Source organism: Passer domesticus, chromosome 3 (genome assembly GCF_036417665.1).
Source record: "Passer domesticus isolate bPasDom1 chromosome 3, bPasDom1.hap1, whole genome shotgun sequence".
NCBI lineage: Eukaryota > Metazoa > Chordata > Aves > Passeriformes > Passeridae > Passer > Passer domesticus.
The window spans coordinates 86,342,062-86,358,240 of NC_087476.1; the positions used below are offsets into that span (position 1 = coordinate 86,342,062).

Here is a 16,179-nt window from a genome sequence, read left to right on the forward strand (position 1 = left end):
CCTGGGTGGCTTTGGAGCTGGAAAATCTGTGTGCAGCTGCTGCTTGGGTGCTGCCTGGTGGGGGAGTTTGAGAAGCATTAAGTGAGATGTTTATGGGCAGATGGCTGCAGAGAATTGGAAAAAATGAGTGGGAGTAGCTGGAGCATGTACGGTGCTGACTTAAAGCTTCCCCAAAAGTCTGAGGTCTCAGACACTCCAAAGTCTGTTGTCACTTACTAACTGTTCTGGCAGGGCAGGATGTTGGAAAATGTCATGCAATTACAACTGCAAGAATGGTTCTGCAACCTGGGTGTTGCATCAGTGGTGAGCAAAGAGCCCTTGGTGTTCTGTTGTATTCTGCTAAATACCACACAAGGCCATCTGCTAGCAAGAGATCTGCTTCCCTGATTTCCTCATGGAAGAAATACCTTGGGTTCCCCAGAGTGCTGAGTGTCCTTGTATGTCCATCTCTCTTTGGGTTTGGGTAGGTTCAGCCCTCTGAACACCTGTCCAGCAGCCGTTCTGGAACAGAGCGAAGGCACTTGGGATGTTGTCCATGCCCATGCACAGGCTGCATCCCACTGGCTGGGCATACTTCCCCATGCTTTGGTCATTACAAGCTCTGTGGAGTGTTTAAAGCCAGGAGAGATGGGCTGCTGGCAGAACAGTCTGTTGAAGTGGACATCCATCAGTGGCTCATCATCTGCCTGCTGGCATTTTGGTTTGTCACTGAAGGTGGCTACACTCCTGAGTCCAGACTCCATGGGTGTGGTTCCAGCAGCACTGCCATGCATTTCCATGGGCTTTCTTGGTGGATATATGTTACCTCTCTACTTAGATTGTCTCTATATGATGAAGGCTTTTCCCATATTGCAAACAGCATCTGAAAAGCTGCTTTTAAAATGCATCTTTTGTGCTAGCAAGGAGCTTCTGCTAAGTTGTGTTTCTTGGCCAGAGGTGTGTTACTGCCCTCTGTAATGCTTCCTTCATTCCCCAGGTTTGGAAAGGCTTGGGCAGGGTCAGCCACAAAACAGCTTTTGTTACAACCCCAAGTGGTGTCTCTGCATCCATGCCTTGAGCTTTCTTGGATGTGGAGTTGTGGTCAGTAGCAGTGGTGTCTTGCACCTTACTGAGTTTAATGAATCAACTCTCAGACCGGGCTTGCAAGAGCTTTGTGTTGGCCTCTGGTGTGGGTACAGCTTCTTTTCTCCCACCTTTTCTAGCCTTCCTAAATGAAGACTTGAAATGAACTGAAATAGCAGCTTCTTGCCAAAGGAATACAGATGCATTTGAATACTTTGTACGTTGTGCTTACTTTCATGTGGAAAATCCATCCCTCTCTTTCTGACTGATCATTATTAACTTTGCTTGGACCCCTTTTTGGAGGTAGTCTCAAACTTATGAAAAGCCTGAGTATTATGTATGCTTGAGCTCACTTAAATTACTCTAGTGCCTCATAAATCAGTTTGTGCAAGGATCGAGTGTGTTGAGAATGGAGCAGCACTCAGGAGGTGTCTGGGTCCTTCTTTGGGACCTGCATGACTCATATGGCAGCACAGATCCAAGCTAAGCTCCTGCTGTTGTATTTGGTTTAAGCTTCCTGCCATAACTGCATCTTGCTGCATCTTTTCCTGGGTACCAGTGTTCTTGTCCCGTCCTCCCTTGCTGATGTGTCTGAGCCAGTTCAGGTTAATGATCCTCTCCCCAGTAATGTGTTCTTTCAGAAACATTTGCTCTGAGAGTTGCTTTAAATATTGTTTGAACTGACTTTTTAACTCTCCTCTCACATGAGGAGATAAGCAAGGAGTGTGGGGGATGCGAACTGACTTTAGGAATGGTGACACTGGCAAATGCCTGTAAAAAATTGTGAATTAAGGTATTATATGTCTGGCTACTCCACTTGTTGGGGCATCTTCTGCATGTTGTATTTGGGGTCCTTTCCCATCCTTTGCCCTGATATTCTGCTGTGTTTTAGAAGGCAGCTGGTGAAGCAAGGTGGTGTCTGCTACACCATCCATGTGTCCCACCTGAGTGATGAACCAGTGGGGTCCTACCTCCAACTGGGGCTGCTTATTCCCAGAAGTCAGCAGGACAGGTGGAAAATGAGTGTTGCCTCTGGGGTCACTAAAAAAACTTTTTCAGGGGTTTTCTTGGGAATCCCAACATGCTGGGGCTATTGTTTAAAAAACAATATTCAAGCTGAATGGATTGCTTGCGCATTCAGAAAGATGGGAATGTGGGTTAGGGTTTAGCCTTTAGCCTAGACTACACACTGGGGCTGTTGGTTTAGATGAGACTTCAAACATCTTCAGCTTGGGGGCCATCATCCTGTTTGTTTTCTTGAGTGGACTGAGAAGACTTTTCAAGCCTGTTGAGGCCAGGTGGTGCAGTTGAGCTCAAATTTTTGTCCTTGCTCTTCTTTCTATCCTGATCCCTTGTTACAACTTTGAGAATAGAGATCTTTAAGGCAAATCTGTTTGCTCTGTGTCCTGTAAACAGCAGAAATACTTGAAGACAAGCACATTTTTGAGGCAGGGGAAATATTCTGCATTTTGTAGGCATTTCAAGGATTTCAGGGAAATTATGTTACTAGCAGTGTGTGAAGGACACAAGTATGGATGTGGAAAAGGGCACTTTCATTACAGGGGCTCAGATGGTTGTAACTAGTCTGGTGCCTCGTGCCCTTGGAATATAGCACAGGGCACTGAAATGGGCATGGGTGAGTCCCACCTTAGGCATGTCACAGGCACTTGAATTGGACATTTGAATTGCAGCCCTCGACAGTAGTGTTTGATCCAGAGCCCGAGAGGCAGCATATTTTACTTCACTTTAACACCTTCAATGGTTCACTGTGAAAGAGCATGGAAAGGATGGAAATAGCCTCTCTTTTATTTTTTTTTTTCTTTTTAAATAACATTATTGGGAGGGTGACATTCTGCGTTTATTTTGGCTAGCGTGGCTCTTTCTAGTAACTTCAGAGTTGCTCTCCCCTCTTCTGGGTTTTTTTTGGCTTGCAGTTAACGAAGTGCAATTGAGCCTGAGCACTTGGCTCCTCTCGATGCCAAGCATGACTTCAAGTATCCCAGTACAGCAGCAACGTGTGTGAGGTTGGGAGGAACGCATCCCTGCATTTCTCCTCTCTCTGCCTTTTTCTTTCAGAGGAGCCACCTGTTAGCATTACATCAGCGGCTCCCAGGAACGCTGCTGCCTCCTACCAAAGGCCTCACACAAAGTAGTGGTTCTTGTATTGTTTGCACTCAAAGAGCTGATGTCATACCAGCTGATGTCTTTGTGTGCTTTATGGGATCGCCATGGAAACTGGGCAGGTGGGGAGCCTGCCACTGATGTCAGTGCAGAATGAGGTGTAGAAAGAAGGTCCACTTTGCTTGCTCCAGCTCTTCGAAGCCGCCCTGCCGCATTCCTCAGGGAAAAAAAAAAAAGTAAGGGGAGGGAAATGGTTATTGAAAAAGCCAGCAATAGAGCAGAGAAGGCATGAGCTTCCTTCACTGAAAAACTGACTTCTCCTTCCCCCTCAGATCCATTTCTCAATCCATTTTAATGTCCTAAAAATAACTCTTGCTAGATATATTCAGGTGGCTGGGGCAGCAAAAGGAGAGCTGTTTGCCACATGTTAAGCCAGCACCTCAGTCGCTTTTAGGTTACAAGGAGTGGTTTTCTTTTGTTTGGGCACACAGATGGATGCATGCTGTTCCCTGGAGCAATGCCAGGGTGAGCTCCTCCCATCCTCCTCAGAGATCCTGGGTGGGGGGATGCCCTGCAGGACTGCTAAAGGGCAGGTAAAGCTAAGACTGTCCCATCTGGCTTGCTGCTCTGCTCTAGTGTGCTGATAGCCCCTTGGCCCCTTAGTTTTCGTGATATTTTCTTTCTTGGAACACCTTCCTTGCCACGTGGGCTGGTAGATGAGGCAGCCTCAGCAGGCTGATGTTGCACAGAGGCATGTTTGTCTGTGAGCCCTGTTGTTCCTTGGCACCATCCACCATGCAGAGGGAGGAAAATGCCTGCTGCTGATTCATGCTACCCTTGCTGTTGATAGCCTAGTGACACTGCTACAGTGGTGGTGGGGACAGTAGAGCCAGCTCCAGCCCTTGTGGCCCCACTGTGTGCTATGAAGAAATCTTGGGATATCTAACCAAAATGTCTGCTTGGTCTCTCTTCCCAGGAGGACTCAGTGGTTTCAAGCAGAACCACGAAAACCTCTGCGACAACTCTCTCCAGCTGCAAGAGTGCCCCGAGGGGGGAGGAGGGGGTGGTGCCTCCGCTGTGCCCCCCGTGCTACCTCAGTCCATCCCTACCACGCCAGACATTGAGAACGCTGAGCTCACTCCCATCCTGCCCTTCCTCTTCCTCGGAAATGAACATGATGCTCAGGACTTTGAGAAAATGCAGAGGATGAACATCGGCTATGTCATCAATGTGACCACTCACCTGCCCCTGTACCATTACGAGAAAGGCATGTTCAACTACAAGCGGCTCCCGGCCACTGACAGCAACAAGCAGAATCTCAGGCAGTATTTTGAAGAGGCTTTTGAATTCATTGGTAATTACCCTTGTCTGGAAATACTCCTGTTTATTTTTTTATTATTATTTTTACCTGTTATAACAATTTAGAGTGAACTTTATGCTTTGCCAACAACTCTGAAGGCTGGTTAAGGCCATATTTCCTTTAGTTTGGGTTGTCAGAAATGCTGAGCACCTCATATTTCTGTTCTTTCTCATCTCTGGCACATCTGGTTGAGTAGCCCAAGGTTACAATTTTTATCTAATGATAGTAACGCCTACCTTCAGGCTTCTAAATTCAGGAAACCCCACAAAACTGAGACATTCATCATCCCTTTGATTCCTTTGCATTCCTAGTTTTCACACAGTGACTTTGAGCCAGTTTTTCATAGTGACTATTCTTAATGGTCTCTCAGTCTTTCCTAACTTAATGAGAAAACTGACAAACTTTCACACTTGGCTTGTTCCACCATTAGATTTGTAGCTTCAGAGTGTATGTGTGGTTGAGTGGATAGTGATGAAAACTTGCATTAATAAGCCTCTATACCCTGTAGGCTGTGTAAGAGAGTTCACCATAGACACACAGCTTGTCGTGGAGATTGCTGAAGAAGTGACCCAGCAGTGTTCTGCACCTCATTACAATCAACACGGCACAGCCCTCAACCAAGTTTGGGGCCGTGCTCAGCTAGGCTAAAGCCAGGTGGCCACTTCAAGCAGGGCTGGTCAGAGAGGACTTCAGCATGTAGTATGAAAGCTTTTGAGGACCTTTCCACGCTCCTCTAGATGTTTTTGTGCACACTGCTTTTGTGGCGTAGTAAAGGTGCTTCCCTAGCACAAGTATGTGTCCTGAGAGGTTTTCTGAAATATGCCAAATATACCATTGACATAAAATTCTATGTTCTTGTGATGAGACTGAGCTAATTCCTTTACCAGTACTTCAGGCTTGATGGAGGAGTACTAGACAAAGGAAGAAGTGTCCTTGTGTGTGCACTGCAGCATAGGTCCTTGACTGACCCCGTACTGGGGCGGGGTGTAGAGTCGTGTTCCTCTCTGCCCTCCTTTGTGCTGTCTCTGCACTCAGGTACACTCAGGCTTGGCAAGGATTTGACCCCAGCTGTGGGACCAGGTGCCAGGGCAGGAGGGGCAGGCTCAGCAGGTTGCTGTGAGCCCATCTGCCCCTGTTATGTGTGGGGCAGGTCTGGCAGCTCAGAAGCAGATGGCTCCTCAGCCTTGCCTGGCTGTGTCTTGGCAGGGGGCTGCGGTGTGCTGATGCCTGTGCTCTGCAGCCACACTGCTTTAGTGAAGTGAACAGAGAAAACACTGCTTATGCTGCAGTTCAGGTGACTTTTACCACTCTGAGCCTTTGGCTTGTCTTCTACAGTGTGAAGGACCAAAGCATCTCTAACTCAAATTTTCTCTTGAGTTCCTAACCCAGTCCCAGCAGTACCAGTAGTGCTGTCAGTTCCCCAAGCTGCTGGTTACTGTGCACCTGGGAAGGTGAACACTTGTTTGGGTGAAGGGCAGAGGAAAGGAAACCTTGCTTTCATCCTCTGGGAAAATAGCTGTATCAAGAAATCCAGTAAAACCTTAAACTTTGAGTTCAACAAGATGGAGAGATGCAATAGGCTAAGTTTAGGTAAAGAGACTGTGAAACTCCATTGAGGTCCTTTTCAGGTAGAAGAGAGAGATTTCTGCTCCCCTCATCCCCATGAATTGCAGTATGAGTTCTCAAAACTGAAAGATAGTGTTTGGCTTGTGACCTTATCAAGAGCAGAGAAAGCAGTTTTGCTCTGGAAAGGTTTAGAAAGCATTTCAAAACCCATTTAACTTCCTTTTTAATAATTACAGCTTGAGGGTCTGTCTTTGTTTTAATAAACAAGTATTTTTCTATTGAGAGTTTTTCTTCCGTCTGAAATTAACCAGCTGGGGAAGTAGCTGGTCAAAGCTTTCCCTTCCTCAGGGTAAACTTTAATTTGCATTTGAGAAGATTTGGAAATGTTTAAACAGCGGATTGCTGGCATATGCTTCTTTAAATATGTCTTCAAAAAACCACAACCAACCCCAGGTTTGGCTAAGACTAAAGCCATAGGAAGTGAAATCATCAGAAACTCTCTGGGAATGTGTGTCAACATGCATTAGAGAGTTTCAGCTTTCTGAAATACTAACTGGCAAAAATGTCTAGAGGGAAATTGGCTTTATTTATGCTTTCACAGTACAGGTTGAACGTGTAGGGTGGGTTGAGCTGTACTCTTGGTGGGGTTGGATTCATGCCAAAACCTGCAAACTAAATTCATATTCCTCCTGCGGATTGAAATAAAAGAAGTAGTTTGAAATGTTACTTCCTGAAAGTTCCATCTCCTGTTTTAATAGCAAGCTGTTGGCAGATGAGGATGGTATGATAGCAACTGTCCTCTCTCATGTCCTGATAGCATGTGGTTAGAAGTACTCCTTCCCCCCTAAATGCTGCCCAGGGTGCCTCCCTCTAAGTGATGAATCGTGGTGGAGTGGGGGTGTGTGTGTATCCAGCTCCTCCTTTTGCAGGGGCACCACAGCAGAGACACCCACTGAAGCTCATTTCAAGAGTATCTTTGTAAAGCTTCACAGGACAGGGCGTTGAAATACGTGTATTGTTATTAATTGAATCTGAAAATACCTGGTTTCTAGAAGTGGTTCCCTGCTCTGAAAAACAGGGAGGTTGAGATGCTGACATAATGCAGTGGCATTGCAACTGAGGTGGAAATGGAGCCTGAGATTCCTCATCATGGACGTTGCCCTCCTCACAAAATGCTCTCTGGCAGTGAAGCAGCATCTCTCTAGCATGGTTCTACTAATAAAGGGCAGAGAGTGGATGTGAGGATTTTCAGTGTCAGACTGGACAGGGGGGTTTCACATTCAGTAGCTCTGAAACCTTGGGGGAAGATGTGCTGGAGGGGAAGGGGAAGAGCTGTGCTTGTAATCAAATCAAGGGGCTTTACACATTAAGTTACTCTTAATTGCACTGAGCTTGTTCTAATTTACAAACTGGCAGAAATCTTACTTTCTTCTATCATCTGTCTTGTTTGCAGAGGAAGCTCATCAGTGTGGAAAAGGTCTCCTCATCCACTGCCAGGCCGGCGTCTCCCGATCTGCCACCATTGTTATCGCATACCTAATGAAGCACACGCGCATGACCATGACGGATGCCTATAAATTTGTCAAAGGAAAACGACCAATCATTTCCCCCAACCTTAACTTTATGGGGCAGTTACTGGAGTTCGAAGAAGATCTGAACAATGGAGTCACCCCGCGAATCCTCACACCAAAGCTGATCGGTGTCGAGACTGTTGTGTGACGGCCACGCTGTGAGGGGGCAGAACCTGTTCTTCACCTGATTTGGGGCAGTGATGGGTGGGTTGTGGGGTTTTCTTTTTAGCTTTCAAAGGGGAGTTTTGTGGCAAACTTTTTGTGAATAAAACCTTTTTTTGTAAGGAAAGGTTTTTAAAAGATCCAAGAACTTTGCTGGGTTTGGGATGCTGTTGTGATTTCCTTCTCAGACACTGGCAGAGCAGGGAGGCTTCAGGGCAAAAGGAGTACTTTTTAAAATAAAAACAATAAGAAGAAATGTTGGGCTTTTTTTCTTTTAATTTTTATTTTTCCCTCCTCTCTGGCTACTTGTAGAGTTTATGGCTAAGTAGTCTGTGCAGGTTCATAGACTGAAGAAACCTCAGTTGAAAATGAAACACAAATAGCCAAAACAAAGCAGAAAAAACCTCCCTGAAACAGAAGGGCCTTTGTTCTGCAAAGGCTTGCTAAAGAGAACCTAGCAAAATGCTCACCAACGCAAAGAAAATCAGAGCAGCTTAAAAGTCTGCAAGGCACTTTTCACACTCCAGCCTCAAACTAAAGAAGAAAACAAAGTTTATTTGGTGTGTTTCATGTTCCTGTTCTATTTTTCTAGTTTGGGGTGTTAGGTTTTAACAGTAAGGGACTTCGATCATTCTATGCCATATGCCTTCACTGGCTTCTTGTGCAATAATAATTTTGAGCTTGTTTTGAGTGTTCAAACCAATTAAGAGTTGGCTGCCCACTAATAATAACATAATAGTTTTTAAAGTCTAATAGTGCAACAGCAGCCAGCTTGGTTCAGAAAGGATAAATGAGAGCAATTATTTTGATCCTTTATATGATTTTGATCCTAGTTACAGTGCTATAAGCCTTGTTACATATGTATATCAGAATGTACAAAAATCTAGAACAAGCAAAGTTTATTTAAAAATATTTTTCACACAAAATATTGGTGTGTTTCAGTTGTCTATGTAAAAGAAATTTGATTATAAAACAAAAAATCTTTTGGAAAGTGTGTGTCCTTTTATTTCTTTAGCCATTTTCCATTTTTTTTCTATGGGATAGGGTTTTTGTGTTGTTCCCTTCAGTTTTTTGTGGTTTTTTTGTGGCATTGTACCTCTCCCATTGACAACATTGATCTCTCTTGTTTGGCATGTCTCCTTTAGCGTTGCGTTCCTGTCCTCTGCTGGTGGAACATGTTTTCTTTACTTTCTACTGTACTCTTCCATCTCTCTGTAACCAGATTTTCCTTTCTGGTTTGACTGAATTAGCACTATTGGTGAGGGTTTTTTGGAACAGACCTGGTATTTCTACAGCTCAGTAGCCATTTGGAAAAATAAGAAATAAACAATCTCCACTGATTCCTTTTCATATTCCTCTAGTTAGCTTATCTTCTATGTTACAAAATTGTCCAGTTTTTAGACATATGTTGGTCACATGTGCTTTTTCCTGGCCTCTCTATACCCCCTTGTTTAGCAGTTCCACAATTCCTAGGAATCATCCTCCTGGGATTTTCCCCTCCCTCTTGCCCTTCTTCCCTTCATGCACCTCCTTTTCCAGCTGTGTCAGTATTGTGTGGTGTGTATTGTAGGGCTGATATTTCTGCCTGACAGTGTCCCTTGGACAGCTGACTTTCACTTTCCTTGTTTGTATTCAATTTTTTTTAAAACTATCTGGTATGACCTGATCTGTTCTGGACTGTTACCACCTCTAAAGTTTATTTGTATAAGCCTAAAATGAGTTAGAAAACATTGCTCATATGATTCTGTTATGCAAACTGAACTGTCTCAGGAAGGCTGATAGCAGTGAAGGCTTTTCCTAGATGAAAACCTACATGGACTGAACCAAGTATAAAACAGGACCTGTTGGAAAACTTAATGTGTAATCACATTAGACATGTATATTTTTGTGGACATTTTACTTAAAATGTTGTTACTATATAGATATTTTCTTGAAACTTACCCTTTATTAAATTATTTTTGTACTGGAGTTGAATTTTATTTATTTTTCTTTTCTATGGTTATTATTGGTCCTTTTGTTCAAAGCACCCTTGGCAGTGAGAGTTGCCCAGGAAGCAAAATTTCTTGGACTGTGACTGCTCCTAGAGCTAAGGGACAGAGAGAGTGCCATTTGCTGGTTGGGAGCCTTTGTGCTTTGGGAAGGAAGGAGGTCCCTTAGCAAAGCTGCTCTGCTTCCCTCCCTCATCCCTTTCCTCATGTTTGGGCCCAAACTCTTCCAGCTGTTCTCCATGAGCTGTAGGTGCCCCTTTTTAGGTAGGAGGGAGGAGGTTAGAAAACCTTTCTTACCAGAGAACCAAAAGCAACAGCAGGGCTGGGGGCTGGTTGCAAAATTGGTCCTTGCAGCCTGTTTGTGGCCACAAACATATGTTATTTACTAAAGGTATGCAAGCTGCATACTTGGGACTCAGTGTGAAGGGAAGGAAGACTTGATTCAAAGTTGATCTTCCATGTTACTGCTTTTCTTGTTTCTGTTTGAACACCTTGGCAGGGAGGAAGGTTGTGCTGCACCAACACGACTCACAGCATCCTCTCTCTGGTTCAGTCTTGGCCACTGCATGCTGAGTGCATTAGGATGAAGTTTACAGCCATGTAAGTACTGGTGTTTAATTCTTATTTGAGCCAATGAGTAGCTCTTGCAGCCCTGAGTGAGTTCCTGGCAGCAGAGGATTCTGGTGTTTGCCTCAGAGGATGTGTTTGCCTGTTGCTGCTCCATGCATGGGTGTGGAACTGAAGTTTCTGGTGCAGGAACCCTGCCAGCCTGTTCTTGTCACTGTCAGGAGCAATGCCTGATTTTATTCTCCATTGTGATGGTCTTGGAAATGATGGGGCAGGGCAGTGTAAGGCTGTGAGTGAGTAGAGTTTGCTGTGGGTTTGTTGATAGTGGAGGTGGGCTGATCAAACCCCTCCTTCATGGAGACCATTCCTTGGAGGGGACCTATGGAGGGTTATGTCCCACTGATGGCAGTGCTGGGAAATGGCAGCCTGAGAACTGCTTCACCAGGGAACAGGCTGGAGGGTAATGCTGATTTTTTTTCTTAAGGCAGAATTTACTGAAGCTAGTAAATGATCACATAGCATCTTTATGCTAAAGGCAGGAGAAATTTGATGAAGGTTTGAGGAGTCCTGCCTGTGTGCATATTTTGGATCCTTTTCTGCTACCCAGTATAATGTACTGCAAATATGTGCCTATGTGTCAGTAGAAAGCCCCTGCCTGAGTACTACATGCTCCTACCCAGAAAAGATCTTCCCTCATTTCTGGGAGGGAGCAAGGCTGAAGGGATGGGGGCCAGAATTGTGATAGCATTTAAATGGGTATGTCTATGTACTGCTGTGGCATAGGAACACCAGGAAGTTATTTATGACTTTAAGGACAGAACTGAGGCTTGATCACCCATCCTCTGCTCTTGCAGCTGGCTGTGACACTCCCCTCAGCCACTCCAAGATGAGGCATGGTTAAAAAAAAAAAGGGGAAAGTCACTCAGTAGCCTTTTATTCACACATGGGTGTCAGTGAGAACAAGATGTGCTTTTCCCTACTCAGCATCAGCATTGTGCTCTTCTCGAGGTGTGTTAAAATAGGCACAGTCCTGTAAAATTGATTCCTTCATAACTCATTTTCCATTTCTCCCCTGAGTTCTTGTTTCTGAGAATATTGCCCAGGTCCTGTGAGTGGCTCCCTGAGATCCATCTTGCAAAGCAAGGCGGACAAGTTGTGAGCAAGTGCTGCTTCTGGTTGGGAATTCACTTTGTCTTTGCAAATGGTGACCCACCCATGTGTGAGACCTGCTATAAAGCTCTGTTAAAGCTGGAACTGTTCAATTCATCCATCTTGCAAGCTATCCTGACTTTAGGGTTGGACTTCCAGAGCCAAGAGATTGTTTAATTTTCCACGCTAAGCAGCTCATATGCTTTATTCTTCTTGATCACACTGGGGGTAATTGAATCCCCCTTCTTGTATTGGTAGATGCTTTTCTGAGGCTTCCTATGGCTTTTCCTTTCACAGATGTGCCGGCATCCTTTGGAAAAAGGCAGATGAAAGGTCCCTACCCTCTTGACAGATACAGACTCGGAGTGTTTTGAGCTGAAGCAAACATGGGAAGTGCTTTCGTGCCTTATAGTCACAAACTCTGCCAAGGACTCCTTGCAGGGAGGTGTGTTCAAAGGTATAGGCAGGAGCTGAGGAGCCACAAGGAGTGTGGGAAAAGGCAGATGGGGGGAGTGTTTTGGCCTCCAGTCCTGCTTAGCCCTGGTGAAGTTGGCTCCTGGCATGTGTACTACCAGCAGCAGAAAGGTCTCTGGGAACTAAAGATACTGATACAGTAGGGAGGACAAAAAAGCCTCTGGGAACTGAAGGTGCTGATTCAGTAGGGACGACAAAAATAAAGTCTGCTCTGTCTCGAATGATCTAAGGAGGGAATCAAAGAGAGATAATTAGTAGTTGAGGGTTGGCTCATTAGCAGGTATCTGCTTTCCTGTGGCCTGTTTGTCTGCTGTTCCTGTAGGTACCACAGAGGTGTTACTGATGAACAGGTTTCAAATGGTTTGAGCCAGCCTGAGATCAGTAGCCAATAATCAGAGCCATTTGTTTTCCCAGTGAGTATGCAACTGCTGGAAACAGAGTTCAGGTCCTGTTGTGTTCCCAAGAGTGATCCTGAGTGCTGCCAGCCCCCATCATCTTCCCACTGCTGGATGCAGTATTAATTTCTCTGTTCAGTCCAGAGCTCCTTTTGCTGAGGGGTTTCTTGCCTCTGCTGTCTCCACTTCTTCTGCTAGGCCCTTGTCCCAGTAGAGCATGAGCTGGAGGAGCAGGCTCCTTTCTTGTCTTGCTTTAGCTGTCTTCTGTATCTTTTCCAGTCTTGTCATTCCTCAGACTGGAAGAAAGCAACTTAAAGTCAGTAATTTTTAAGGCATATTGCAGCAGGATGAATGTTTGCAATAATCTTGATGGGCTTCTGGTGTGACTTGGTTATTATCAGGCAGCAACTCTATTCCGGGGAACCCAGAACCCAAGACATCCTGGAGCAATTCCAGCTTGCAACTGCCTCCTTACTAGAAACAAGGGCCACTGTTGAGATGGCAAAATTGCATATTTCAATCACCTGCTGAGCATCTCTAGTTGGTGCTGCCCAGGTGGAGAGGCCTCTCAGGTGAGCTGGAGTGAGGAACAGTAGCAGAACTTACCCAAGGAGCAGCCAGGAATCCTACTGCTGACTCGGTGACTGAGCTGCCCTGCTCTTTGCATCTTTATGGAGTCTGTAGACTCCATCTTGTATCCTGCAGTATGTAGAGATGCAATCCCTGGCCTTGGAAGCTGTCTGAGGTCCTGTTGAATTTGTCTGGATCCAGTATGGCTTAAATCCTGCCCTGTGAGATGCCTGTCTGTTCAGCATCTTCCAGGGATATGACGAGAGTTTGTCACACTGAGCCAAGAGCCTGTGAGCTCCTGCTTCAGGGCTGGGTTCATTTAATTGTCAAGGAAAAATAACCTAAAGGTTTATTGCTGAGGATAAGAATGGCTGTATCTTGGAGGGGAAGAGTTCAGCACAGAACAGAAACTTGAAAAAACCTTCATGTGAACCAGAGAGTAAAATTTAAAATGTAACAAACTTTCTGTTAGATTAATCACTAAATGAGAGGTTAAATATAATTTGACTCATATGCCTTGTCTTCACACTTCTGTACCTTAGTTACTTTGATTGTCTATATATAAGAAGTGACATTGGAGACTATGGATTTATCCTGAAGATTTATTTGTCATGGAGAGATGAAGGAGCTGTCTGGCACTTGTAAGTTTCATATTGACTTGTGCTTCTGGCAGACACCAATGGAGCATTTAAAGAAGATCACATTGTAGAGCAGCATAGTAAGTTGCTATAAGGCTGGGCAGAGAGGGTTTTTTTGTGATGCAGGGACTCTGTGTAGAGGGCTGCTGGGTAGAATCTTTCTCTGGTCCAGGACACGTGCAGGTACAAAATGTCTAGTCAGAGGCATTGGCAGCAGCTTCAATGAGAGCATGCTGGTTGTTAAAATCCATTAAGGTGATGGAAGAGGATGCTGGTGTGAAAAACTGAGATACTGGCACATGGCTAAGGAGCTGTTCATATTTTCAGAGATCTGAAAAAGGTCTGGCTGTCCTGAACCGAGCTTTGCCCTGCTACCACCCATTTGGAAGCTCTTTTAAAGGCATCCAGTACTGATGCAGTGTTGTGCATGTGCCTCAATGTTTTGCTCTGTCTTGGAACCTTTTACACCTGGGACAGAACTTTTGCACTTACTGATAGCAGCTTGTAGGGACTCATTTCCAGTGTGAGGCGGACAAGTACTGAGGGGGCACACTGATGAGTTATTTTCCTCCTCAGTTTTCAGTTGTGCCTCTTGAGTGGTGAGGACTATGGTGATCATCAGGACATGGTGTGGAGTCCAGCTGTTCACCTGCTGGAGTGCATCCTGTTGGAGAAACTCCTCTGGGCTTAGCTTTTTTGGGCTGGGGTTTGTGACAGTACCTGCAATGGAAACTCCAGTGCCCTGGGTGAGCTGTTTTTTCCAGCTGACTTAGCTGAACTCTGATGTGTGTAGCAACAGTAACAATCTCAGAAAGTTTGAAGAGTCCATTTCCTACTCTGAATTTTGAAACATATTGACGATTTGATGCACAGTCACAAACATGTAACATTTGTCAGGGAATCTAGGCAGATTAAATGTTTACTGCTCCATAGGAGATGTATGAAACATAGTACGTTGGACAAAAGAAAGGATTTGGTTTATTTAGAAGTCCTCTCTGCCTTGAAGTGTCACCCACACTTGTAAATAACAACATGGAAGCAGGTGGCAAGACTTCATCCTTCAGACAGGTGTTGCCTCTCCCTTTCTGCAGCTGGGGCAGATGAGAAGGATCTCCATGGTCAGAGTGAGGAACAGAGCCCAGGAGCTAGAATCCCTCTTCCTTTACTAATGTCACAAAACCATTTCTTATGCTGATAAATGTGGTGATTCCCTACAGCTTCAGACACTTAGAGCCTTCTCCTTGCAGCTTGAGCAAATTAGGTGCTCCTTGTGTCCAGCTGTCCTATGAGCACTGAAAATGCTAGAGGAATTTTAGCTGCCACAAAGTGGCACGGCTTGTTAATACCATTCACCAAACCCCTTTCTCTCTTTCTCTCTAGTGCTGTATGAGCATTAGCAAGTAGTCCTCCACACCTTAGTTCCAGGGTAAGAGCAGTGTGTACATATGGCTGCTACCCTCCTATATTTAACAAAGCTGTGATTACATGCAGATATAGATGGGGCTGATAACCTCTTTGAGTGCTCAGCAGAGAAATGACACCAAAATAGTCATAGTGTTGTTTCTAATTGCAACAGATGAGCAGCCTGGCTCATTAATCTTCCCTATCAGCAGCACACAGCCTGTCTGCACCAGAATAGCCCTGATCTCAGCAAACCTGCATCCAGCCCTGGCTTTCTGTTTTCGACGTATTTGGAAAGCACTGGCTTCCAGCACAGCCCCGAAGAGACCTCCGCTTGGCTGGGCTGACCATCCATGGCAGAGATGAGCCAGGGCATGAGGGGTTCTGTGGTGTTTTGGGAGGCTGCCAGGGTGCAACCCCGAACTTAAGCTGAGCAAGGGCGCTGCTTTGGCAGGTGCTGCAGTGCAGGCACTCAGATAATCACAGAATGGTTAAGGTTGGGAAAGTCCTCTAAGATTGAGTCTGACCATTAACTGCCACTGGTGAGGGGTGAACCATTGCCTCGGCATCTCCCATGGCTCAGAGGGTGGTGTGCAGGTCACTAAATATGGTGCAGGCAGGAGATTTGCTTTGGAGACAGGCTAATAATGCCTGTTGAAAGGTGTGAGTTTTTTTCTTCATTTTAGTTGTGCATGTTGTATTGGCTTTGAAGGCTGCAGAGCTAGCAGCATCCTACAGCACACTGCTGAGGTGGGATGTGTCAGCTGAGTGCTGACACCTGGCTGGGACCATTCAGTCAGTGCCAGCACATCTCAAGATGGGCACCTGCAGAGCTGAGCCCTTCTCCACTCACCACCTTGCCAAGAGCATCTTGCAAGCCGTCCAGCCAACCTAATTGCCCTCCCAGCTGTATTTCTGAGGTGGCTGGGCTGGATGTGGCTGGACAAACCCCTGGGGAATTAAGTAAATAAACTCTTGGTACCTTTGTCCTGCTTTCACTGGGGTGACTGCACATTGTACATGAGGAAGCAGGGGAACCACGGCTTGGTGCAAACTGTCAGAGTAAGGGTCACGTATGGGGAAACTGGGCAAAAGTGTTTCTGGATCATCCTAACATCCCAAGGAAGTTTACTATAGTATTTTTGCTTCTTCAAC

At 45.4% G+C, this 16,179-nt stretch overlaps 1 protein-coding gene across 7 annotated transcripts in view; it reads left to right on the forward strand.

Moving 5' to 3' along the window:
- Positions 1-8,833, forward strand: part of DUSP10 (dual specificity phosphatase 10) — a 182,529-nt gene extending 173,696 nt beyond the window's left edge. For all 7 annotated transcript variants that reach the window (XM_064414115.1, XM_064414114.1, XM_064414116.1 and 4 more), the window contains 2 exons: positions 4,160-4,537; positions 7,563-8,833. In XM_064414115.1, the coding sequence (XP_064270185.1) occupies positions 4,160-4,537; positions 7,563-7,828 (644 nt within the window). In that variant the 3' untranslated portion in view covers positions 7,829-8,833. The remainder of the gene's footprint in view (positions 1-4,159; positions 4,538-7,562) is intronic.
- The last annotated feature ends 7,346 nt before the right edge of the window (positions 8,834-16,179 follow it).